The sequence below is a fragment of the Sesamum indicum genome, linkage group LG6, assembly GCF_000512975.1.
Source record: "Sesamum indicum cultivar Zhongzhi No. 13 linkage group LG6, S_indicum_v1.0, whole genome shotgun sequence".
Lineage (NCBI taxonomy): Eukaryota > Viridiplantae > Streptophyta > Magnoliopsida > Lamiales > Pedaliaceae > Sesamum > Sesamum indicum.
The window spans coordinates 12,215,016-12,240,698 of record NC_026150.1 but is presented as its reverse complement, the minus strand read 5'-3'; the positions used below and the strand labels follow the sequence as shown (position 1 = coordinate 12,240,698).

The 25,683-nt window shown below is 32.5% G+C and overlaps 2 protein-coding genes and 1 long non-coding RNA gene across 5 annotated transcripts; 1 reads left to right on the top strand and 2 right to left on the bottom strand.

Annotated features, from left to right (window-relative positions):
• LOC105164406 lies at window positions 13,252–14,401 on the bottom strand. Of its 2 annotated transcripts, none has more exons than XR_848023.2 (3): window positions 14,260–14,401; window positions 13,985–14,070; window positions 13,252–13,629 (listed from the first exon to the last, which is right to left on the bottom strand). It is a non-coding gene; the product is annotated as an uncharacterized LOC105164406 (long non-coding RNA). The 2 variants fall into 2 exon arrangements; XR_848024.2 differs by having other exon boundaries at window positions 13,252–13,595.
• Window positions 13,400–17,914, top strand: LOC105164407 (subtilisin-like protease SBT3.5). Of its 2 annotated transcripts, XM_011083054.2 has the most exons (10): window positions 13,400–13,558; window positions 13,660–13,751; window positions 13,854–13,951; window positions 14,027–14,182; window positions 14,266–14,942; window positions 15,012–15,094; window positions 15,176–15,418; window positions 15,517–15,631; window positions 15,954–16,146; window positions 16,238–17,914. In XM_011083054.2, exons 1-10 carry the CDS (start codon window positions 13,436–13,438, stop codon window positions 16,804–16,806), a joined length of 2,349 nt encoding a protein of 782 aa, XP_011081356.1. In that variant the 5' UTR covers window positions 13,400–13,435; the 3' UTR covers window positions 16,807–17,914. The 2 variants fall into 2 exon arrangements, with proteins under 2 accessions (XP_011081356.1, XP_011081355.1); XM_011083053.2 differs by having other exon boundaries at window positions 14,266–15,094.
• Window positions 18,306–19,179, bottom strand: LOC105164404 (RING-H2 finger protein ATL80-like). The gene has a single exon (XM_011083052.2). It carries the CDS (start codon window positions 19,036–19,038, stop codon window positions 18,484–18,486), a length of 555 nt encoding a protein of 184 aa, XP_011081354.1. The 5' UTR covers window positions 19,039–19,179; the 3' UTR covers window positions 18,306–18,483.

Here is a 25,683-nt window from a genome sequence, read left to right as displayed (position 1 = left end):
TTCTTCTCTCTACTCTATACTCCATTTCCTACTTAAATTTACATGTTTCTCCTTTGCCCTTTGCTCCCTCCCCCTTTTAAATTGAACATTTTCTGGTTTTGTTATAAAGCTTTTTAAAATGTTCAATAAAATGTCATAAAGTATTTAATTATTTCTTTTATAAAGAAAAAGGAATAATTACTGTCTCTTCCTCTGAGATCTGATATAATTATACATAACTTTTTTATGGTTTGAAAAATTATATTTAACACTCTTAACATTTGCTTTCGTCTAACAAATAAATCCCTCCATTAATGAAAATTAATATTAATAAAAAATTAAAAAAAATTATATTTACCCTTAATTGATTTGTTATTAACTTATAGCAGGTCAAATAAATTTTTTTATAACCAAATTACCCTAATACGTTTTTACTCGTTAATACATGTAGAGAGGTATATCTTTATCGTTATTAGGTTATTTTAGTTAAAAAAAATTGTTTGACTTGAAATAAGTCAGTTTTAATTTAATCAAGGATAAATATCAATTTTCATTCTGTTTCTTTATTAATATTAGTAAATTCAGTTAATTTTGAGTAATGTGGGAAATTATTTGTTAAATGAAAGCAAACTTCAGAGGTGTTAAATGTAATTTTTCAAACCGTAGAAAATCTACGTGTAATTATACCAAACATAAGGGGAGGAGAGTGTATTATTCCTAAAGAAAAGTGCTTACAAATTTAAAAAATAAGTTGTTAGCTCTTTTAAAATAAAGCAAGAAGTTCTGCTTATTATTAAATATTTTAACAAAATCTTTCTATTAATAATAAATTTGTCATTAGTAAATTTTATAAGTTTCAAAGTCTTATTTCATCCAAACACTTTTAAGTACTTCTTTTTATAAGCTTATAAAGTATCTTATAAAATTAGCACTCGGAGGACACTCAATACGTGTGCATGATTCAAATTTTCATTATATTTTATTTAATCAAGTAAAAAAATTGAATAATTAAACAATATTAATAAAATATTCTTTTAAAAAATACTATTACCAAACTTTATAAATATGAGACAATAATATTATTAAAAGGTTAATATTTTCTTTTTTCAATTTACATGTGCATGTTTAGGCATTAAAATATTAAAAATTTTAGAATATTGTTATTTAATATAGAACAGTAAGATATTCATAAATTATTAAAATTATTATTCTTACTTATAAGTATATTAAATTTATTTATTTTGTCTAAGATAGTATAAATAAATATTATAGCTTTTTTATATGTACAAATATATTTTTTTATAAGTATATACAAAATATTTCTGAAAAAATCAGAGCGATTTTGGGTCCAACACGATCTCATTGCTATCCCTATAAAAAATATAATTTAGAAGCTTATAAAATATTTTATATATGCTTATAAAACATAAAACTCTTATTTTAAAAACTAAAAAATTATTTTGCGTCAAATTAAAAATAGAAGTGTACTTGAAACGGATTTATGTGGGATTATATTATGTTTGAGTTCATATTTTGGCATTTTTTGAGATAAGATAAAATACACTTAATGTTTGTTTTTGTATTTCTTACATTTTATCTGTGTGTTTTTTTATTTTTAAATTTTTTGTATATATAATATATATACACTTATATGTATATGATATAAAAGAGTAATGATTTGACAATAAACAGTGATTTTTGTTTTAAAAAATACAACATTAAACATACAATATTTATATATAAATATATATATAAAAAAAAGAGATATAATTTGATAATGAACAATAATTTTTAAAAATTATCTCAAAACACAAATTCAAACATACCGTCTATTTTCAACATACACTTATTTATCTCTATTTTTTTCTCCCTATCTCCAAAACACAAAACAAAACACTCAAAACAGAAATTCAATGATCATGCATGTGATTCTTGAACATTTTACACTGATAGTACTTGAAGTAGTTTTAGGATGTATTTAGATTTTAGATTGATGAATTCCACCCCTAAAAAAAATAAAAATATAAAAATTGATAGATTCCAAATTAATGAAATTGAAATTTTTAGTGATATTTTTTTGGATTTATTTAGGATTATTTAAAATTCAAATGATATGAAAATTTTCAATTCTCTTTTTCAACTATATTTGATTAAATCTTGATGGATTTTATTTTTCTTATTACAACATTATTTAAAATTCTTTATCCAAATTATTCAATCAAATTCAAATGTACCCTTAGCTTTTTCCTACATATAATATGCTTTTAATTTAACACTGAAATGGATATATCTCACTCTTAGCCGCGTTGCTCATTTTTCATCCTAATCAATCATCCTATGTGATTGGTATTATTTACTCCGACACCCCACGAGACTCACAATTTTGTATTGAAAAATATACTTCTTTAGGAAGAAGAGGTCTTGGAGCTTACGTGCACTCAAACTTCTCATTTATAATTAATATGGGATGCGCCAACATCATTCATCAACGCCCTCATACTAGGGGTACGGGATAGATATAAGGTCTTTTTCCTGTATACGTCGCTAAATGATTCATCTTGCTATGTGATCGGTGGCTATTGTATTGTATTAACCACTATGACTTTATATAAACTTCATTACTTTATTCTTAAAAAAGCTGCCTCGTAAAAAAATGATACGTTGCGTCTTATAAGCCACTTAAATTTTTTTTTACCATTGATATTAGATGTGTACAAATATCACATCCACAAAAATAAATAAATAGTTGAAATTAAATGTTAAGATTAGAGGATTAAATTAAAATATAGCCACTTATCTTAGCGTATAAGAAAATTAAATGCCGTAGGGTCTTTAAGTCACGTCATTGGGCGGGGGGCAAGAAATAATTGAGATAGAATTATGGGCTGTGATGCATATTTTACTTGAATTGTTTAAACATGTGAGGGAGATTATGAGCCACAATATTTTACTTGCTATACTCTTCTTGATTATTATTATTAGTTGCACTTTCTTCCTCTAAAAGTTGATATAAAGGATAATTATAATTTTTTTTTTTTGAGATTTGATATAATAACAGATAGATTTATAGTTGAAAAATTATATTTAGCACCCCTAAGGTTTCCTTATGTCTAACAAATAAGTCCTTTCGTTAGTCAAAACTCACTGAATTTGCTGATATTAACAAAAAAAAACTAATCATGAAAATTGATATTTACCTTCGATTGACTGACTACTAACTTATTGCGGGTTAAATAATTTTTATCGGATAAACTACTCTTATAATAGCGAGGATGTACCTACTCGCATGCATCAACGCATGAAAGACGTACGAGGGTAATTTGATCATAAAAAGATCTTTTGACCTACAGTAAGTCGGTAATAAGTCATACATGGTTTAATATATATTTTTTCTATTATTTTTATAATATCAGCAAATTTGGTAGAGTTTGACTAAGAGGGGGAGTTATTTGTTAGAGAGAAGCAAAACTCAAGAGTGTTAAATGTAATTTTTCAAACCATAGAGGGTCTACGTGTAATTATAACAAATCTCAGGGGAGAGGAGTGTAATTATCCCTTGATATAATTACATCTAAACTCCATGTGGTCTGAAAAATTTCATCTAACACCAAGAGTGTTAATTTGCTTTCGTGTAGCAAATAAATCCCTCCGTTGGTCAAAATTCACTAATTTTTTTTTATTAATACAAAAATAGAAAAAAAACTCTATACTTACCCCCAATTGACTTATTATTGATTTATTACAGGTCAAATAAATCTTTTTTATGATCAAATTGCCTTCATACATATTCACGCGTTAAAACATATGAGGAGATATATCTTCTCCGTATAAGGATAGTTTAGTTGGGACAAAAATATTTGACTTGCAATAAGTCAGTAGTAAATCAATCAAGGATAAATATTAATTTTTTTTTATTATTTTTACTAATATAAGCAAAATCAGTTAATTTTTACTAACGAAGGAACTTATTTAGTAGACGAAAGGAAATTTTAGAGGTGTTAGTATAATTTTTCAAATTACATGGAATTTACATATAGTTACACCAAACTGCAAGGAAGAGACCCTTATTATCTTTACTATATTATTAAGGGAGAGCACCTCTTTGGTGTCTCTCCCTTTTTTGTTATGCTATTTTTTATTCTGTTTAATTATTTTAGCAAATTTTTTTTTATCTTTTTTCTCAACCTCTATTTTTCCTTTCCTCTCAACTCTCATATTTTTTCTTCTCCCACTTTTCTTACTCACAATTTCTATCTTTTTAATTTTTTTATTTATTTAATTAAAATATATAATTTAAAAATATAATAATTATATTTTAATATTTTAAATTAATTGCACACAAATTTTGGTGTGACACATAAAAGTTATTATACATGTCTCGACATGAATGCACGACCAAAGATGGAGCTGGCGTAATTATTATTGATATCAATTATCATGGCCCCTAATTGTTAATTTATTACTTAAAAAGATCCATGACAATTAAGTTTATGTGGGTCCACAATCTGCTAATATTTATCCAAATTGGGATGATTGAAAGCCAGCAAACCATCTAATCGTTGATCCATAAATTGATATATGAATTAAAACTGGGTTGGAATCTTCTGATTTTTTAAAGGAAAATCAATAATTCATTTCAGCAGCAAGTAAATCAAGAATGTGAGTAGTGGCAGAATTTGTTCCCTTTGTATGGCCAATATAGGAAAATTTTATTTCAAATTCGAGTCAATTAAACATAAATCGATTATACAACAGGTGCAATACACTTATAGTATACAACACAATTGTTGGACCGGAGAACAAAAGAACAAGGACATAACTCAAAATGAGATGCAATCTGATTAATGTTTATAATGATCGATCCAATAGACGATTCAGAGTTCCCGATAGCACATATCCTCTTATGAACGTCGAGCCAGTCACCCTCTACGAGGATCTTCCACCATCCAGCCTGAAAAGCCAATGGAACTGCTTCCCGGCAATGCTGCTATAGTTTTCACCAATTCCTCATCTACTTGCTTCTAGGACCTAAGGGATCGCCATGCAAGTAAGGAGCCTGAACAGTTATGAGTTAATATACCCGCACCCTGTTCATAACCACCACGGAATATAGCTCTGTCGAAGGTAATGGGATACATGAAATACACCTACTGAAGGTGTATATTTGTGTTTTTGCTTTCAATTAAGGTAGGTGATAGTACGATGTGTATATTATAAAAACTAACTATGTTGAATTAAGTATATTATTATATGGTAACAAATTCACGTGGGGGGACCCACAATTCCAAGAGATTTCTTTATTTAATAGTGAGGATTTAAAAGGAAATTAAGAATTAAGAGAGAGAAGATCAGTGGCGAATTATAAGATAAAGTTTAGGGTTTAGGTTTTCTTTAAGGATTTAGATAAGTTTTATAAGTTTTCAAGATATTTTATAAAATGTACGAGTGGTTATAATAGTTACAAGTTGAGAGAAAGAGAGAGGGGAAGAGTCAGAGGTGGCAATTCGGGTTTGAACAATAGAGAAAGCAAGTGCAAAAAGACTAAGAGTGGGAGTGGGTGTATTCGCCACTAATCTTCTCTCTTTTGATTCTTAATTTCCTTTTAAATCCTCACTGTTAAATAAAGAAATCTCTTAGAATTGTGGGTCCCCCAACGTGAATTTTGTTACCATATAATAATATACTTAATTCAACATAGTTAGTTTCTGTAATATACACATCTTATTATTACCTACCTTAATCGGAAGCAAAAACACAAATATACACCTTCAGTAGGTGTATTTCATGTTGGATAGTGCCACACAATAATTTCGTTGAAATCCCAATGGCCTATCAAAATCTACCGGATAACTTGTTTGTCCATGTCCCAAAAGGTCTCAGCAATGAGACCGATATCCATTCACATGTAGTTTGATGAATTAGGCCGAACACTTTAGAAACTATTCTAGAAAGAGGTATCCGTCTGATAATTCTAAAAGAAATAGGTCATGGAACTATTTATCCTCCAAAAATTGATAGTTGTATTGAACTCACTCTCCACTGCATGCCGGATACAAGAAGGTTCAGGCCTTTGAGCATGTTGCGCCATCTGTAAGAGGGGTGATATCTCGGCTTGGCTCCCAAGATAGATGAATGAGGAAAATACCGAGTCTTGAGAACCCTAGTCAAAAGGTTTTCGGTCATGTAAGAAACCTCTAGAGTTGTTTAGATAACATTGCCAGATTGAAGGACTTGAGTTGTCGGAAACCCACTCCAGGGTGGACATAAGTTTTCAAGATATCTAACGAATTTTCTTGTTTTCTTTATTCTTCCACTAGAAATTAGCCGCCTACATCTCAAGTTCGTGAAGTAACCTATTTGGTAAGCTAAAACAGGACAGTACATACGCCAAAATAGCTTGAATGATGTCTTGATCAAAACTCCTTTGTCGGGTTGGGAAATGTCCTTTTCATGCCACCGTGAATACGACTTCACATTTTATCCTTAATGGATCAGAAAACCTCCTTTTGTGACCTTCCTATTGACGAAGACATTGTTGAGGAGATAAATTACCAGAACACTTTCCATTAACCACAACGGAGTAAGAAACAACAGTGATCAAAAGCATATTAACTCAATGAAAAAGTGAGGGAAACTGAGCTTGTACATCACCTATTTCAGGAAAGCCCATTTGTTGTTGTATGCCTTGCTGATGTCGAGCTTTAAGGCCAAGAATCCTTTCATACTACTAGACTAAGACCCCAGAAAGTGGTTAATTTCAAATGCAAGAAGGATGATATCTATAGTCAATCGACTTACGATGAATTCAGATTGAGTAGGGGAATAATAAGATCAAGAATTAGCTCCAGCCTATTAGTTATGACTTTTGACACAATTTTGTAGATAACATTACACAAACTAATAGGCCGACACTGGGTGAGATTATCGAGTTTTTTGAATTTGGGAATTAATACTGATCTTATTCGAATTCAGCGATTTGGATGAGCGACCTCACTACTGTTAGCTAATTCCACAAAGATCAAGTGTTGGGTTCCGAGAATAAGAGCTCGTCGGGCACGTCCCCGACAACGACCCTCCGACGCTCAAGTTAGGTTGATCGAGGTAAAAGTATACGATCAAAGACGTAGATCAAAAGGCTCCATATTCATTACCTCAAAATGTAGCATTTTGAGGTATTTATAGGGCTTAGCTGGACACTGTTGAATGGGCCACGTGGCCTTATCCTGCTAGCTTACGTCCGTTATCGGACAGTTTTCGTTGCCTGGGTCTTCAAGTGGATAGTCGGGTTCGGGTTGAGTCCGCTCCGACCCGACCGATAAAAAGACTCGGATCCAGAACGAAAAGACTGAAATGCCCTTCATTAAGGGTATTATAGACATTTCTCATGTATACATATCAAATACAATGTGAGTTGAGTAAATATCATAAGGAAGATGCAAATCATTCAAAATTTAGAATGGAGTCATATGAGACAAAGCGTTACAAATTTCATCTTTTGCATATGGTTTTAGCAGTTCCTGTGCATGGATCCCATAACCACACATATGAGGTACTCTGTCCCTCTGGATAACTTCAAATGTCTCTTTAAAGTCATCAACGATACACCTTTAGACATCCGAATCTTTTTCAACCCAACCACTGTCAATTGTTTTTAGTCTGAATTAGATTAGTTTTTCTCCTCGCACTCGCCTTCCCATGGAAATACGTGTTCTACGTTTGTTTCTATTTTCAAGTTCTTTTCGGAACGTGTCAAAACATACCTAATGTTTGTCATCATTCAGAAATATCTTGTCTAAGTGTTTTAACTGTTTTAGCATAGATACATACATATACATAAATATATATAAAAAAGACATGATTTGATAATGAATAGTAATTTTTTTCTTCCAAAATACGATATTAAATATACAATACTTATTTTAAATTATCTCAAAAAACAAATCCAAACATACATACTATCTCTAACAATCACTTATTTATCTTTCTTTTTCTCTCTCTATCTCCACAAAACACTCAAAAAACGAACCCAAGCACTATGGGAGTATTTTAGCCTATTTGTAAAACACGGGATTTTCTGAGCTATTTCGAAAAACAATTTTAAATAAATTTTAAATAAATACAATATGTGGATTAGATCTATGCAAATATTTGGGGGAAAATGCAATCAACCCCCTTGTGATATTGCAAATGAGCAAATTACCCCCTTATGAAAAAATAAATAACGATTTACCTCCTTGTATTTTTTAAAATACAACAATTTACCTCCTTATATTTTTTAAAATGAAGCAATTTACCTCTTATATAAGGAGGTAAATTGCTTTATTTTAAAAAAGTATAGGGGGGTAAATTTCTATATTTTTTTTCATAGAGAACTAATGTGCTCATTTTTAATATCACATGGGGTAAATTGCTATTCACCCCAAATTTTTGTGGTGTAGTTAGTATTTTTCGTGATTAAATGGAGTAAGTGTCTTTAATTTTTGGAGTTTTCATTTCTTTTAGCTACAAAACAAAAAAAGGAAATTATTTGATATATGAGTTTTTTCAAATTATTGAAGCGTGTGAGTATTTTGAGTTTTATTTTTTATTAGTGGAATATGTAATTCATTTTAATTAGATTCTATAAAATGCTTTTAAAAGATGGGGAGCTGTTATAGTGAATTTGATACGAAAAATAAAGACGAGTGATTGACGTAGAGAATAGAGAATTAAAATTTATTATTATATAGCCTTTAACGTGATTGGTATATGTGGAAAAGATTAATTTGGGACACGTGTTGAGCCACTCCATCAATATTTAGAATTTAAATTTGAAATGTATATCGATATCCACACATAGTAAAATGGTAGTAGACCAAAATTAAGTTAATTTTGATCGAATACTAATTTATAAGAATTTTGAATTTTTTTAGATGTTAAAAAAAATTATTGGTTAGAAAAATAATCTATTTTAAATATATTAAGTATTTGTTTTGTATTTTATACAAAATCTTGTCTTCAAAATTTAATAATTTTTTTTATTGTCAAGGAAAAAATTATTGGATAGAAAAAAACATCTATTTTAATTATAGTATATCTATTCTATATATATATATTGGAAATTTTATCTCCAAAATTATATTGAATTGTTAATTATCAAGAAGAACTTTTATTGGTTAGAAATATAATGTATTTAAGAATATTAAATATTTATTTTATATTTGTCCAAAATCATATCTCCAAGATTGTGATACTAATTTAATTTGTATTTATCTCAAAAAATTACTTAATGATCATGATTGTAATATTCATATATTTTTATATATAATTATGGGTTTAATTGATAATTACTTTTCCTAAATTTAGTAAATAATTAGAAAAAATATTTTGTAAACAGGACCACAATTGAATCAAAGCACCATGGCAAAACTAGCCATCAGATGAAGGAATTGGGGAGTACTTGATCAAGAGGGATTTGAAAAAGATGGGCAACCTCCTCATAAAGATCAGGGATAGGGAAGCAAATACCGACCAGGAGTTGGGTGGTGAAAAAGCACAAACAATTGGGAAGTTCGCGAGTCCGGTTGACTATAAGAGGAGGGAACATACATAGTATAATCGGAAGGAATCCTGTATCCCTCCACTAGACAACAAACGTCGGCTAGTTTAAGGGAAGAGGGGGCTCAGCCCCCCACAACGGGGGTCCTTGCTTCTTCCCTTTAACCTTCCTCCTCGTTCTCCCCTGCATCCTCCTCCTCCTCCTCTCAGGATATTCCAGCAGGCGACGCAGAGTAGCAGCGGCTACCTCAGGCTTCACCTCCTGGCCCCACCAAAGACGGACAAACCAAGGCTTGTCCTCCAAGAAGTGGCCTTAAAGGGATCCTCGCCAGCCATCCGTTCACCCATGAACCTCACAAACTCAGTTGAGGAAGTCATAGACAAAATACACAATGCAAAGAGATGAAGAAATCCTAAAAAGAAGATGATGTAGTTAAGTGAAAGAAAACTTACAAAAATAAAATGAAGAACCTCTAATGCTAAAAAACCTCTCTCCAAGTAGGGGGGGAGGGAGGAGGAGGAAGGAGGAAGTGGGAAGGATGCTGCCAAAGAAGATAAAGAGAAAAAGGGTGGTTAATCACACTCAAGCCAACTAACTGTCTCTCATTGGGATGTTACCAAGGAAGTGGACGTGTGCAGGGGTGGTTACCATCACCCCACTAGGAGCAGGGGATGATAGGCACGCGCGCACCCCCCATACTGGCTAGACCCTATATTTTCAAATCATATCCGACAGAGCAGATCCCGAAATTTGAGGGGCATGTCCCCCAAATTTTGTTTTGGAATAAGGACATCCCTTCCAAGAAGGACTCTATCTGGGGGAGATAGAGGCTCCCTCCCACCAAAAGGAACTCTCTACTCTAAGAATGATTAGACATACTTCATTCTTCTCAGAGTAAGGGCTGAATGATGTGATCATAAATAGGCGGCCTAAGGTGAGGCCCATTTGTTAGCCTAATAACAGGCCAAGGAGGCCCAATGGCCCAAAGAGACCTGAGAATGCCTCATGGACCTTCCCTGAGCTATGGCCTAAGAGAGTCAGAGCCTAGGAGAAAGCCTAGTCTTTGGGAGGCCAAGAAGCCCAATGCTACACTGGCTGCTAGGGATCACTTGTCCAGGTGACTAAACGTCATTTGAGCAGAACCTAACGAGGAGATCCGAAAAGGCAAAACTCTTGGAGAAGTGGGATCCTTACACTGTTGAGGACTTCTGATCGAGTTGGACTTAGCTACTAGCAACGACCTCCCCTACTCTCTAGGGGACCAGACTCCCTCCTCACGAAGGGACTTCGAGCATAAGACTAGGTTTGGCGTCCTTTAGCAGGGGGACAATTTTTTAGAAATTCACAAGCGAAATTCTACTATACACACTCACTGTATTCGCTCTTTTCACCATAGCTTGTTATCTCATTTCGTGTTTTCTCCTTTTAATATTATTATTTTAATATTACATACTAACTTGGGCGTTAGAGTGCTAATATTTTTTTTTCCACAGATTTTCATTTTTTAAGCTTGCAACGTATTTGGCCCATCAAGGAGCTCAAATCCACAAGTTATTCTACCCATACAGTTTTGCACGCATCAATAGTATTTCTCAATTTTGGACTTGAATTTTAGCTCATTCCTCTGATCAACGGGAGAAAATCTTATTTTGTGATTCACTTTGTCTAACATATATATAATTTACACTATTACATTTAAAATTCTTAATTCACTTCAATACATTAACTATTGGTTATTAAATTGAGTTTTCATGGTAATAAAATTTCATATTTTATCCTTCAAAAGGTCTACTATCTTCCATTTCTACTTTATTGTGCTACACTGCTCCGTACAATCCAAAAATTACTTAGAGAGCAACACGATTTGCAAGTTGCTATAAGCCTATAGCATATTAATTTGATCTTTTTTTTATTTTTATATTAAAATATAACAATTATTGCCTATTTATGCATTTTTACCCATTTCGTATTTTAAATTTTTGCATATTTTATCTTTTTAATTATTATAGTTTTTCTTTGTTTTGCTAAGCTTTTCTATTAATGTATTCAAGCTTTTAGACAAATGTATGATAAATATTGGTTGTTTTAATTATTGATTTGTTTTTGTTCAATTTATTATTTTTTTACGCATTAATTTTCATCTTTTATTGTGCCAATGAAAGTTATCTATTCTTTTATGTCCGATGATAATGTTGCGATATTTCTGATTTAATTGAATTTAGTCATTTTATTTTTATTTTTACTTATTTTATTTCCTCATTCATATTTAATTTACTCCTTATCTTTTGGATCAAATTGATGAAATGATATTGAGATTTTAAAAATATGTAAATTATTTTTTCTTTTTATCATCCATCTTTCTTCTTTTACCCTTTCAGTTGTCTTCTTTATAATTCATTAAACATAAATTTATGTTTTTGCTTTATATTTTATCTTTTAATAAGTGAGTTCATTTTATATTTATGCATTTTAATATAATTTTTTATGGAAGATTAATTATATAATAAATAGAATACATTTAACTAATTCTTTACATTTTTTTATATATAGGGTTGGATATGTGCAAAAAGTGATCTATATTTATTTAATAGAATGCCATAATCATTTGAAAGTAATCCTCATATAATATATATATAATCATGCATAGCATGAAGTCTAAATTAATCTATATATATATAGCAGAACAATGGTTGACCAAAATCATGTTACTTTTAACCAAATACTAATTTATGAAAATTTTTGAATTTTTTCAATGTGTCAAGAAAAAAATTATTGGTTAGAAAAATCATATATTTTAAATATACTAAGTATTAATTTTGTATTTTATCAAAAATCTTATCTCTAAGATTATTATGTTTAAATTGATGAAATTTAAAAAAAAAAGGATTTCAAATGATTTTATATTGAAAAAAATTAAAAATCCAACAATATTCAACAAAATATAGTCCAAATTTATAGTTTAAGGATTTAAAACCTTTTGAATTTAAAATCATCCAAATAAATCCAAGAAAAATATTAGATTTGAAATCCATAACTTCAAATTTATCAATTCAAATATATCCTAAGATAACTCAAACAAAAAAAAAAAAAAACCCTCAAAAATTCAATTGTTAAATATTTTAACTGTAAGGTTAAAAAATTATCCTAAGTTCGAGTAGTTTTATGTGAACAAGAGGGTGTTTGACTAAATTTATTTAAAATATCTTATAAATACTTACATCTTATAAGATGTTTTTAGGCCTTATAAGATAAAGCACATGCATCTTATAAAATATTTTTAAAACTTATAAAATGTTGAATTTTTATTTTAAAAATCCTCTCAAAGTATTTGAATAAAATAAATAAGAGTTTATACAGATGATAGTATTCAAGATTTTGTAATTAATATGGTAAAAATTGAAGGAATTTGATAATCTTACAAATTAAGTTAAGAACTTCCAAAAAATTCAAAAGACAATTCCTTTCCTAACATCTTAATTTTGGATCCTATACGCTCAATCTCTGAAACTTTTACCAAACTCTTACAGCATCATATAAATTGTCAAACATCTCCGTATAAAATGTTTTGAAGAGCTTATTTGGTAAAAACGCACATCCACATGTCATAATGTTTGGAATTTACAGCTTCTACAACAAGTTAACTAATGGCAAAAACTAAATTGGAAAGGGAGAGGAGGGTGCATGCTTGGAGTATAATAATCTTCTGCGTAATGCACCATTGGAATGGGATCGTAGAAGCAATCCCATAACATCTTATATCTACCTTTTTCAGTAAAAAAAGTTTGGGTCGATATCGCTTACTCGTTTAGTAATCTCACGAGTTCATCGCTATAAAAGGAAACCTGCTTGGGAGCAATAGCATCACTGAATCTCGACGACTACAATATATAAGATCTTAGTCTGGTCTGGTTACTGTTCATGGATAAGATGAGCAATACCATTTCATTCTTTACTCTACTCCTCATTCAGCTTCTTGTTTGTCTGCTTGATGGCCATGACAAAACTCTAAGGCTGGCCTTTGCTGAGAGTAGTAATGTGTCAGTAAGTCTCTCTCTCTCTCTCTCTCTTGTTGTGACTACTGTCGATATACATGTTGAAGAAAATCAGTAATGCTGCAAATTGTCATTGTGATGAGTCAACAGGTCTACATTGTTTATCTTGGAGAGAGGCAACATAACGACCCAAAACTCGTAACAGATTCACATCATGACATGCTTACTAACTTAATGGGAAGGTAATAAAGAAAGGCGCTAGTATTTCTTTGCAGATAATGATTAATATTCATAAAAACAGATAGAGAATGTCGATGGCTAACTGAAAATAATCCATTGTGCAGCAAGGAATTGGCCAAAGAGTCGATGGTGTACAGTTACAGGCACGGGTTTTCTGGATTTGCAGCTAAACTAACAGCATCTCAAGCACAACAACTATCTGGTAAGAACAAGAACCTTAAAGGCATTTGCTTACTTGTATATACTGGTTTCTGATGAAGATGATACATTTTGACAGAGCATCCTGATGTAGTAGGCGTGATGCCAAATTCGTTTTACAAGCTGCAAACAACAAGAAGCTGGGATTATTTGGGTCTCTCTCCTCAAACACCAAATAATCTTCTAAATAAAAGTAATATGGGCGACGGAGTTATTATAGGTGTCCTAGATACAGGTTAATAGTTCTCAACTTCCCCCCACAAAATTTTCTCATTGCTTGCTGCTACATGAATACAGTTAATGGTGATTTACCTGTAGGAATATGGCCGGAGTCTAAAGCTTTTCGTGATGAAGGGCTGGGAGAAATCCCTTCTGGGTGGAAGGGATTCTGCCAATCTGGAGATCAATTCAGTGCTGCTAAACATTGTAACAAAAAGCTGATTGGAGCTCGGTGGTTTGTCGATGGACTACTAGCTGAGATTGGGCGAACATTGAATTTGACAAGATTGGGCGAAATTTTGTCTGCCCGAGATGCAGAAGGTCATGGGACTCACGTATCCAGCACCGCAGCTGGTGCTTATGTGGCAAACGTCAGCTACGATGGTGTTGGTCTAGGAACGGCAAGAGGAGGTGCTCCCCGTGCTCGACTGGCCATTTACAAGGTCTGCTGGAAACTTTCAGGTGGACAGTGTGCATCAGCTGATATACTCAAAGCATTTGATGAAGCAATCAAGGATGGAGTCCATGTCTTAACTTTATCAATTGCAGCTGCTTCTCTTCCTCTCTACTCTGAAGTTGACGGACGTGATGCCATTGCCATAGGCTCCTTCCATGCCATTGCAAGAGGCATCACCGTTGTCTGTGGAGCTGGAAATGATGGCCCGTTACCACAGACTGTCAAAAACACAGCACCATGGATTATAACTGTCGCAGCCAGCACCATGGATAGAGCATACCCAACCCAAATCACTCTTGGAAACAACAAAACCTTTCAGGTGAGTAATTTATGGTTCGCCAGATGCATCAAGGCATTGATACTGATTTTCCAAGGAAAACCCTTGCAGGGTCAGTCTATCTATACGGGAAAGGAAGAAGGCTTCACAGGGCTTTTCTACCCTGCAGATGGAGGCCCCGATGCCACAGCGGGGTAGCTCTTCAAAGATGTATTGTTTGGATACACGAAGTCATTTATTTATATAAAATTAACATCCCATTTGTGTTTTTACAGCGTGTGTGAAGATCTTAACCTCAAGCCTAATCTTGTTGCTGGAAAGGTAGTTCTTTGTTTCACAACAGTGTCCAGTCGAATTGTGACACAAATCGCAGCACGATCAGTCAGAGTAGCAGGTGGTGTTGGCGTGATTGTTTCCAAGCCTCCCAATGATATCACAGCTCAATGCCGCAGCTTCCCCTGTGCAGAAGTTGATTACGAGGTCGGCACCCAGATCCTGTTCTACATCCGTTCAGCCGGGTAAAACCTCTCACCAACCTCTCATTAGACTCCAGTTTCTTATCCACAGAACCATGATTCAGTAAGCTGTTCATCCTTGATTTATCTTCTTCAATCAGACATCCAGTGGTGAAACTAAGCCCTCCTCCAACTCTTGTGGGCAAGGCTGTCCCAGCCAAGATTGCCGAATTCTCATCAAGAGGCCCTAACACTGTTGCAGCTTCAGTACTCAAGGTACATAGAGTTACTAATAAAGATAGCGGCTCTCTGAACTCTATACTAAATATATAACTGCCTAAATTCATTCAGTGTATGAATGAACAGAAGCTTACCTCATACACTCCCTAATTAAGCTGCAAGAATCACAAGACATGTAATTCCAGGAACTTATACTCCTACCAAAAGCTGATTAGGTATAGGTTGACACTGGAGAATCTTAGTTACGGATATTACTGCATTGAACTAAGAAAAGTACTTATTTTTCATTCATGTGAAATTTAAAAATGTAATCGTCTCAATTTGACTTTCCTGGCCCCTTTGCTCACACATCGAACAGCCAGATATAGCTGCACCAGGAGTGCAAATAATAGCTGCAACCTCTGCTCTTGATACATCCGCAGAACAAGGTTTCACTATGCTTTCTGGGACATCAATGGCTACTCCGCACATTGCTGGCATTGTGGCTCTTCTCAGGGCACTACATGCTGATTGGTCACCTGCTGCAATCAGATCTGCACTTACCACGACAGGTGAACCTTTTTCCCTTTCTCCACAACTAATACAAACTAAACCAATATATTCCTTCACGAATTCTAATTTCTAGCCAAATTGTTACTGAAGCTTGGATGAGTGATCCATATGGCGTTCCAATCTTTGCTGAAGGAGACCCACATAAGCTTGCTGATCCTTTTGATTTTGGGGGTGGAATTGCAAACCCAAATGGTGCTGCATGCCCAGGATTGGTATATGACATGGATGAAAGTGACTATATCAATTATCTTTGCAGCATGGAGTACAACAACTCTGCTATCTCTCGACTAACAGGGAAACCTGTAACGTGTCCAAAAACAGTCTCATTACTAGATGTAAATTTACCTTCCATAACTATACCATATCTTGGAAACTCAACTACCTTAACCAGAACGGTAACTAATGTTGGAGCGACAAACTCCATATACCATGTCATAGTTGAACCTCCAACTGGTACAATTGTACTTGTAAACCCCCCTATATTGATTTTTAACTCCATGACCAAGAAAATCTCCTTCACAGTGACAGTCAGCTCGATGCATCAACTGAGTGCTGGATATTATTTTGGGAGCCTGATATGGACTGATGGTGTACATGATGTGAGAAGTCCTATTTCTGTCAGAACTGCAATGCCACGATTACATGCTGCTGCAATTTGAAGATGCTATTTCCCCAAACTCATTGGAAGAATGAGATATTTATATCACTAAAAATTATAATAAACCATTACCAACCATTACCATTACATTCACCTGATATGGAATAAGTTCTGGATTTGGGAAGAGCATAATTATTCATAATATGCGTGTCTCATTCAGAGACCACATGATTTCTGCACCATCATTTCCAGATCTTCTGCATGCTAAAATGCTTAAGGTGGTATGATTTAGTATTTCGTACTAAAACAGAGTCTAGGTATGAAACTACTCTTTGTTTTATACTAGTTTGGTTTACCTAGTTTTGCTTTGTGTTCCATCGACATGGGATCAATTGTTATGTATAAATCACAGACTTTCCAATACTGATGAAGCTCGAAACTATTACCATTAATGGGGTAGTTAGTATAGTAAAATAGTAATAACATTCTGAGAATGAGTTACTAGTTCTCCCTCACGCTTCATAAAGAAATTAACTCATTCACAGCTTGTAGATGGCTGTAGGTGAACTTGCAGGAGTCAGCCTGACAAATTTGGTTCAATACTTTTGTGTTCATGGAAATACTACAGAGATAGGTCACCTACAGAAAACAACTAATAACTAACACAAGCATATCATTTGTGTCACCTCTCTTTAGCTGATGAAATTTCTATGACTAAATATGCAACAAATTCAGAGATGGAAATAAGTCGACTATCCCTAAGATATTTCTTTCTTATGCTAGACAAAATCAAGAGAAAACAAGAAAAACATGGCAATCAAGATTCAAGCAGCAGAACAGAAAAGGAATAATATGTTACAAAATCAAACCAATTATTCCCTCGCGTTCTAAAGAACTGAAAAAAGCAGATGGATATCCATACATACAAGTCTATGTAATCAGAGCACAGGGAATGAATTGTATTAAGAGGAGCGTAACAATTTAAAAGCAGATGTCTCAATCATGATGCCTCATCTTAATTTCCAAATGACTAGTGGCACTATGCAAAGCTGCAAAAGAATTTATTAGTTTATTTCACCGGTAGTCCTATGAGGATTAGAAGCAGCCCCTCACAAATTAAATAATCCCTCGAGTCACCAGTGTAACATTTGCTTTGGACCTTTCGGTGATGTCAAGAGCTTTTTGGTTCAGTAAACTCTGGAGTCTTTCCACCAGTTTTTCAATTGTCTGACATAAGGTATAACAATCAAGTGGTTTTTTTGTATTCTGTGGAATACAATGAAAAAACACCATATTGGAATAGGAGATCCTAACGGGTATCAGTCAACAATTTGAAGAACTTATGCTAATGCAACTTTAACATTTGCTGAAGTTATACAAATCTTGGAGCTCATCTAAGAAGACAATCTCTAATTGCAAGAACAGAATACAAACTACCTATGAATCAAAACCTCCACTCTTCTGACTGGCTCCATCTACTTATAGTTAGCTATTTGAGGATTTTTATCATAGCTCAAGCTATTGACAATAATCAAGATTTGTTTTTGGAGCCTAAAACCATTGGAGAAACAGCAATGCAGAATACACAATCAAGAGTCACATCGTAGTACATCAATCAGCAGCTATCAAACGAAAAACAAAAATCAAGAAAATGGATCACCAAAACTTGCACAACTCATAAAAGCATTCTAATGCGCGCGACTGTACGAGAAAATAATTCAAATATAACCTGAAAGAATCAGTTATCAACCAAATGGGCATCGTTTTGCGGCAACCCATCTCGATTTTCATTACAACTGGTAAGAATTGTTCTCGGGGTTAACAGCATAGACCTGCACAAAGGGCAAGTGACCTGTCCCTCATCAAGCCAAGTGTCCAAACACCCACTGTGGAACACATGGCTGCAGTTGCAGAGCTCCCTGATCTCATCACACCATTCTATACACTCCAAGCAAATACTGCACACGATCAGCTCAGACAATTCCTCTTCTTCTCCTCCTTGTCGTCGTCTGATAAAATCTTGAAATTGAACACGGGGAACTCTTTTCTTGATAGCTGCAGTCACAACGTTCACTGGGATTGGAACAAGAGAAGGGGAAGAGCCATCTAAGATAAGAATATAGTTCTCAGAATTGTCCCTGGAATTAGGCTCTTCTTCAGGGGGTGGCTTGTAGAGGCCCAGTTGGGCGAGTGTGCCAATGAACAGGAATCTGGCGTGAGTGAAGATGTTGGCAAAGAAGGTGATGATGGAAATGGCTCTGGGTATTCTGATAGCGAGATAAAGGAAACCCATTGAGAGAAGAAGCAATCAAATTCAAAGGAATGGATGAGAATCGAAAGAGTTGAAAGTTCAGGACGGAAGCGGAGTTGAGGAAGTCTGAAGCATTTGCCCACGAAGAAAAGCAAATTATTATTTTCTAATTTGGATAACTTATCCTACATTTCGCTTTTGATGTCTGACAGAATGTCTTTTCATGGAGTTATACTTTTATTTTGGATTAATTATACTTCAATTTTTAAAAATATTAAATTATTTTTTCTTTTAATTTTTTTTTAAAATTATACTTCCACATTCTTTAAAACTTCTTTATTTACACTTAATTTTTTTTATTAAAATTTAGATGGAAAATGTTGATCTAAGTAAAAAAAAATTATATATATTTATATAAATTTTTTATTTTGTCCCTCATGTAATATTTTTATATATATTTTTATATTTATAAATGAATAAATGTAATATATTTAGATATACATTGAGATTAATATCATTACTTTTTTTCTTTCAAAATACAGAATTATAATATGAAAATATTAAATAAGGAATAAAATTAAAACTTATGGTCCCCCCCTCCCCCCAAGTCAGCATTCTCCATCTAAACGTTAACAAAATGAGGTCAGGTGTAAACAGATGGGGTGTAAATGTATTTTCAAAACTTTTGGTGGAGAAAGTGCAATTTCATATCTTCATATGGGATCAAAATATAATTATCTCTTTTATTTCTTCAATATAATTACACATATACCTCCTATAGTTGAAAATTATATTTAATATCATCTTTATTTGCTTCGACTAATAAATAAATCTCCTCGTAAGGCAAAATTCACCAAATTTATTGATTTTAATGAAAAAAATTAAAGAGAACACATATTTACCCCAGTTAACTTATTACTAACTTCTTGCCCGCCAAAAAAATCTTTTCTAATCAAATTACTCTATACATCTTCACACGTATCAATGCATGTAAGAATGTATATCACCCTTATAAGGATGTGTAGTTTGATTTGGAAAAAATTATTTTACTTGCATTAATTTAGTAGTAAATTAATCAACGTAAATACGGAATTTATCAAATTTTTTTGCTTCAGTAAATTTAATGAATTTTTCCAATGGGTTAATTTGTTGGAGAAACAAGCCACGAGCATTAAATTATAATTTTTTAAACTATAGGAGTTTATATATAATTACATCAGACCTAAAACGATATAATTATTCCTTTTTTAATAGCTTGTAAACTTATTAATTTCTGATTTTCGTACTCCAATAGAATTTATGGTAAATTACATGAATACCCCTCAAGAGAATTAATCATAAAATAATTAATTTTAAAAAAAATAATTATGATATTTAGATTCAAAGTATTATAATTGATTATGCAAATATAAAATGTAGAAAATTCAAAAACTAATCTCACTATTAAGGGAAATCAGAGAATTGTAAAATTATTTAATGGGCATAATGGGTAATTAGATGAACTTTAGTTGTGATGGAATTTATTTAAATCTAAAACTATAACTTATACCAAGACGTGGTTTTTAAAAGGCTAAACTCTATTTTATTTCCTTTGTTTTTTTTTAAATAGTTAAAAATACCCTTATATTTTAGAAATAGGCTAAAATTTTTCAATAATTTAATAAATTAAAAATAAAAAACCCTTCCATTAGTTTCTATTGACTAAAATACCCAGATATTGTATCTAAAATTATTATGATCGAATTGACTTTTTTTGAATTTTTTTTCTTGCATTTTCTCTCTTCCAAAAATATAAATTCTTTTATTCTTAAGTGTATTTATATTAAATATCAAGAATATTAAAAAAAAACTTTGAATTGCAAGGACTAATATACTATATTTTATTTTGCATATTTAGATATCTACATGAATATAAATATTCATCAATTATAATAATCATAAGTTATAAATTAATTTAAATAAAATAATTGTTATATCTATATAAAATTTTCTTAATTAACTAAAAAATATATATTTAAGTGAATTTTGATACAACAATAATCATAATTATTTAAACTTATTTTTAATTAACTAAAATATATATTTGATTATTATAATTATCCTATAATTAAATTAATTAAAAAAATTGGGTAGGGGATAGGCAGCGTGGGGTGGGGGTGGTTATGTTGGGTGGGGGGGGGGGGGGGGGGGGGGGGGTGGAGTAGGTTTTTTTATATATAATAATATTTTTTAATAATTTTAAATTTTTTATATATAATATAAATTAAATAATTTTTGAATCCAAACCTTTTAATTTTTAAAATTTATCAAATCTCACGATCATTATTTAATCAAAGAAAATCTAACAGTGATGAAAATAAGAAATAATATATAATAAAAATAGCATGGCGGTCATATAAAAAAAAAAAAGTTAACACCGTTAAGTTAATTTAAGGAAAAGGGACAAATGAGCTATATTTAATAAAATATATGAGAGGTTTTTCACGTATTTTTAAAATATAGGTGATTTTTGTTGAATTTTTAAAATACAAAAGATTTATGCTAATGAGCATTTTCAAAAATGGATCAAATTGTACAAAAAATTATGTTTGAACTCGAAACATAAATTTAGCATTCATAATCGCAGCGAAAAGGTGCACGTAACTGTCTCATGCGTACTATAGCTATAAATACCATTCTCATAGTTACATCTTCATATATATTTTTTCTTGTTGATGAACAGTGTTGGTTGTATTTGGATTGATAAATTTGATTAAAATTCTATGTGTTGAATTTGATTTCAAAATTGAAACCCATGGAATTGGAACATCCATTTTCATTGCTGAATCTTTCAGTTTCATTTGCATTTGAATATCATTATTAGAAATGAAACAACATTCATTTCAATGTTGAATCTTTCAGTTTCAAATTGCAAATTGAATGTCATTATTGGATATGAAACAACAACATTTCAAATTCAGCCTTTGATCGGTATTGGATGGGGGATTCATTGTCATTATCTTTTTCTTTATTGCTCTCTTTATTGTTGGATTTTGGCATGCCTATATAAAGGCATGCGACTTCTCATTTTGGAGAACACAACAACAAACTCTCAACTTTGAGATTTCTATCTCTCTCTCTCTCGGCTTCTATGAAATATTTTATAGATTTGGACTTAGTTTCGCTAATAAGCTTTTGAGTGTTTGTTCGAGGTATTTTTTTGGTATAGTGCTAAAATTGAAAGAATTACAACCGTCTTATCCTGGATGAAATTACATTGTACCCGGTGTGCTATTGATATGGGACGTATTTTCTTCAAGGCAAGCAGTAATTCTGCGATTCGGTTAAATTAATGATTATAATTGGACTGAGAATTGTTACGATACAATTCTCGTTGTAAGTTTTCGATTAATTTTCTTGTCATAAATAATATTTTTAATTGTTTTTATGTTATTTGTTCCAATGTGATTTTAATTGCTTTTGATTTCTAATTCGATTGCTATATTTCATAACGTTGTTTCAATTACTTGCAACTAAAAATTTTCCAACACTATCACTTCCTAAAAGTAGAATTCCTACTTTACGCCCTAATATCGGGGCATGACCTAACCAAAATCGCAGTGCAAACGACCCACGTAATTGTCTCATGTGCACTATAGCTTTAAATACCATTCTCATAAATTTAGATTGAGAAATTTGATTAAAATCCTGTCAAGTCCGAAAAGTAGGACTCTTATTTTGAGCCTTAGTATCTGAATATGACCTAACCCAAATCTTAAAAATAATTTCTACTCACCAAATTGAAACTTGATAATCAGAACAACTACGAGTTTAACCTTCAGTCTCCTTCCTAATCACCTTGATCTTTTTGCTAAGTTAGTCAAATCCTGATTTGATCAATTTATCACCTGTATTTGGAGGAAGAAATTTAAATTACATAAGCAAAAGCTTAGTAAGATCATGAGTAGGTGCACGTGAAAGAAAATAGTCGATGACAGAAAACTCAATCAAAATACTTCAAATATATCATATTGACTAACAAAAATGACAATCGAACTTGTGAAAACCATATCAGGCAAGCACCAAATCTCATGTTTACCACCTTATGTCTCCTAAAAGACCTTTTTCTTTCTCATCCTCCATGCAAGGAGTGACCCTACGGCCGCATTGAACTAGTTATGCCTAGGTACATAGCGGTATCAATCGCATACATGCAACCTCCAACTTGCACGTGAAAGGACATTTAAGTGGGAATTGAACAACGAAGCTTCAACTGGCAGCCCAATGCTACCTTAACGTACCTCGTGAACTGTCCAGCCTCGGGCCCATTAACCGCTTAACAAGAACCATATGAAATTCTACCGAGGTAGATTACTTACTTTGTAGGGAGGATGCAACACTCGTCAAATGTAATCCTCTTGGGCTATCCCCTTTTCCAAACACCCAAGTTTGGCATTTCACTAAATGTAGGATGTTCACCGTTAAATCTGCCCACTACGTGGCATGTAGGTTGATAAACGGAAGAAACTTAGCAAATAGAGGTCACGGGAGCACCAGGCCGGTGACCTTAGGGTTCATCTAGATAGCTAAAATTCCAAATAAACAAAGTATTTCTCTAGCGTTTCTGTAAAAAAGCACTGTCGATTTCATACAACCTGGAGTTGAGAAGACGATGAAAGTATTGGTACAGCCTGAGAACGCAGTGGAAGCGAGAAAAGAAGTCAAAAATTAAAAACCAATATAATCTAAATTAAGAGGTATTCCTTTGATATTCCATGGCATTGGGCATAAGAGATAACATTTAATAAAACCATGTGTAAGGCTATGATGAAGAACGAACAAGATGCGTAATTTAAACTGAGAATTACTTTTGTCAGTTTTGTTCACCCGATTTCTAGTGTTGCTCCGCTCTCCAATTCCTTTCATAGAGGATTCAAGTGTAGAATCCCTCTAAAGCGGTACACAACTCACCGGGAACGAGATCTTCATCCTCTTGCTATCTTTTGAAGGAAAGAAAGGTGACTTTTCTTCTCCAAACTTGCACAAAAGATGGCCAACTTGTCTTCCACATCATAATTTTAGCCACATAGGATTATAAATCAACAAAAACGCATCTAGGTGTCATGCCATGTCACTTTTCCGGCGCAAATTATAAATCCAATCGACTGGAGGACTAAAACTAATCAATTTTCCAAGTTACTGAAGTTAATAAAAAATGGGCATACTTATAGGACTAAAACTAAAATTGGGCATATTTAATGGACTAAAAAAATATTTTTCCCAATTAAAAAAGAACCAATAAGAGGAGAAAGAGATTTTTTCACTAGCTAGAAAGAGAGAGGAAGCCTGATTCTTGAGAGGTGTGAGGCGTGCATGTGTAAGTTATGTGTTGTTGGGAGATGAATGACCTAGTCACTCAAACCTTAGAGGTTATTCTAGGTAGTGTTGGAGAATGAGTAATGGTGACCATCCTTGCCCTCTTAGCCTTGTTTTTAGCTTATCTAATAAACAAATTCAATCCTTTTGCTAAACATAAACTTATCCGTTTCATTATAAGGGGATGGGATAGAGTCCCATTTATTTCAATAACTTAGGCTTGGCTCTATAAATAGGCTTGAGTTCATTTCATTTTACACACCAAAAAATCGAGAATCTCTTCCCTTCTAGCTCCTTTCTCTTTTTTTCATTTTTGAGTGTTAATTTTATTCGTTGTTCCAAGCTTTCTTCCACGAGTGCGCGTGTAAGAAAGTGATAGTTGTGTTAACCTTGGAGAGCGATCGGTTTATACAATTTGTACCACGGTAGTACCAAAATTTCGCTTTCAATACAGTGATTTTCCATAGCACAACTTCTATTTTCCAACAGGCAGTTCTCTCAACAATATGGTAACTTACCATAAAGGATGAAGGCAACTATTCCATAATTTGCCTAGTTATCACCATGGCCACCTGACTTTCCTTTTAAGGATAAGTCAAATCCTCCTTTCCATATGGGAAAGTTAATCTCAATCATGGGCCCTATCTAGCTAACTAGGTTCGTTGAAAATTGAGCCCAAGTTCTAATGGACTTCAACTTAGGTCTAGTTTAATTAAAGCCCAACTAAAATAGTCCGATATCTTTTAGAAAAAAATATTTGTTTAGCCCTTTAAGTCTGCCTGTTATTAATTTTAGTTTTTTAAATTTACCCGTTTTGGTTTTAGGTCGATAAATTTCAAAATTGCTTAATTATAATCCTTTAACCCAATTCAGATAATTTTACCCCTAGGCAGTTTTTCAAGAGCAATTCTAGTCCATATATATCCATTCATTTTGCATCTTGTAGCTAATGCTCGTCTAGAATAGTATAAAAATTTAGGTTTATTGAAAAATATTTATTTATATTACAAATAGAGCATTAGAATGGACTATTAACCTTTATCATCAAAAGGACAAAAGAGTCATAAATTAGGCTAAAAGACTAAATCTAAGCAAAATTGATAGATAAAAGACTAAGTCTAATATTGTCAAAGATAAAGGACCAAATCGATTCAAAACAAAATTATAGGACAGGAATTTTCTTTTTTCTTATCTTTTAATTGTTCTTATCTTTTAATCCAATTAAAAGACACAAGTCCAATCTCTTTTAATTAATAAATCTAATTTATTAATCAAAGTAAACCAGTTAAATTAATTTAAAAGACTAAGCCCAATTTTAATTTATCTAATTAT

Bases quoted from the DNA above. Each gene is read 5' to 3' on its own strand.
- LOC105164407 (XM_011083053.2), top strand. From the start codon at position 13,436: ATGGATAAGATGAGCAATACCATTTCATTCTTTACTCTACTCCTCATT. The intron at 15,095-15,175 runs GTAGCTCTTCAA...GTGTTTTTACAG, and splicing joins GGCCCCGATGCCACAGCGGG to CGTGTGTGAAGATCTTAACC. The intron at 15,632-15,953 runs GTACATAGAGTT...CACATCGAACAG, and splicing joins TTGCAGCTTCAGTACTCAAG to CCAGATATAGCTGCACCAGG.
- LOC105164404 (XM_011083052.2), bottom strand. From the start codon at position 19,038: ATGGGTTTCCTTTATCTCGCTATCAGAATACCCAGAGCCATTTCCATC.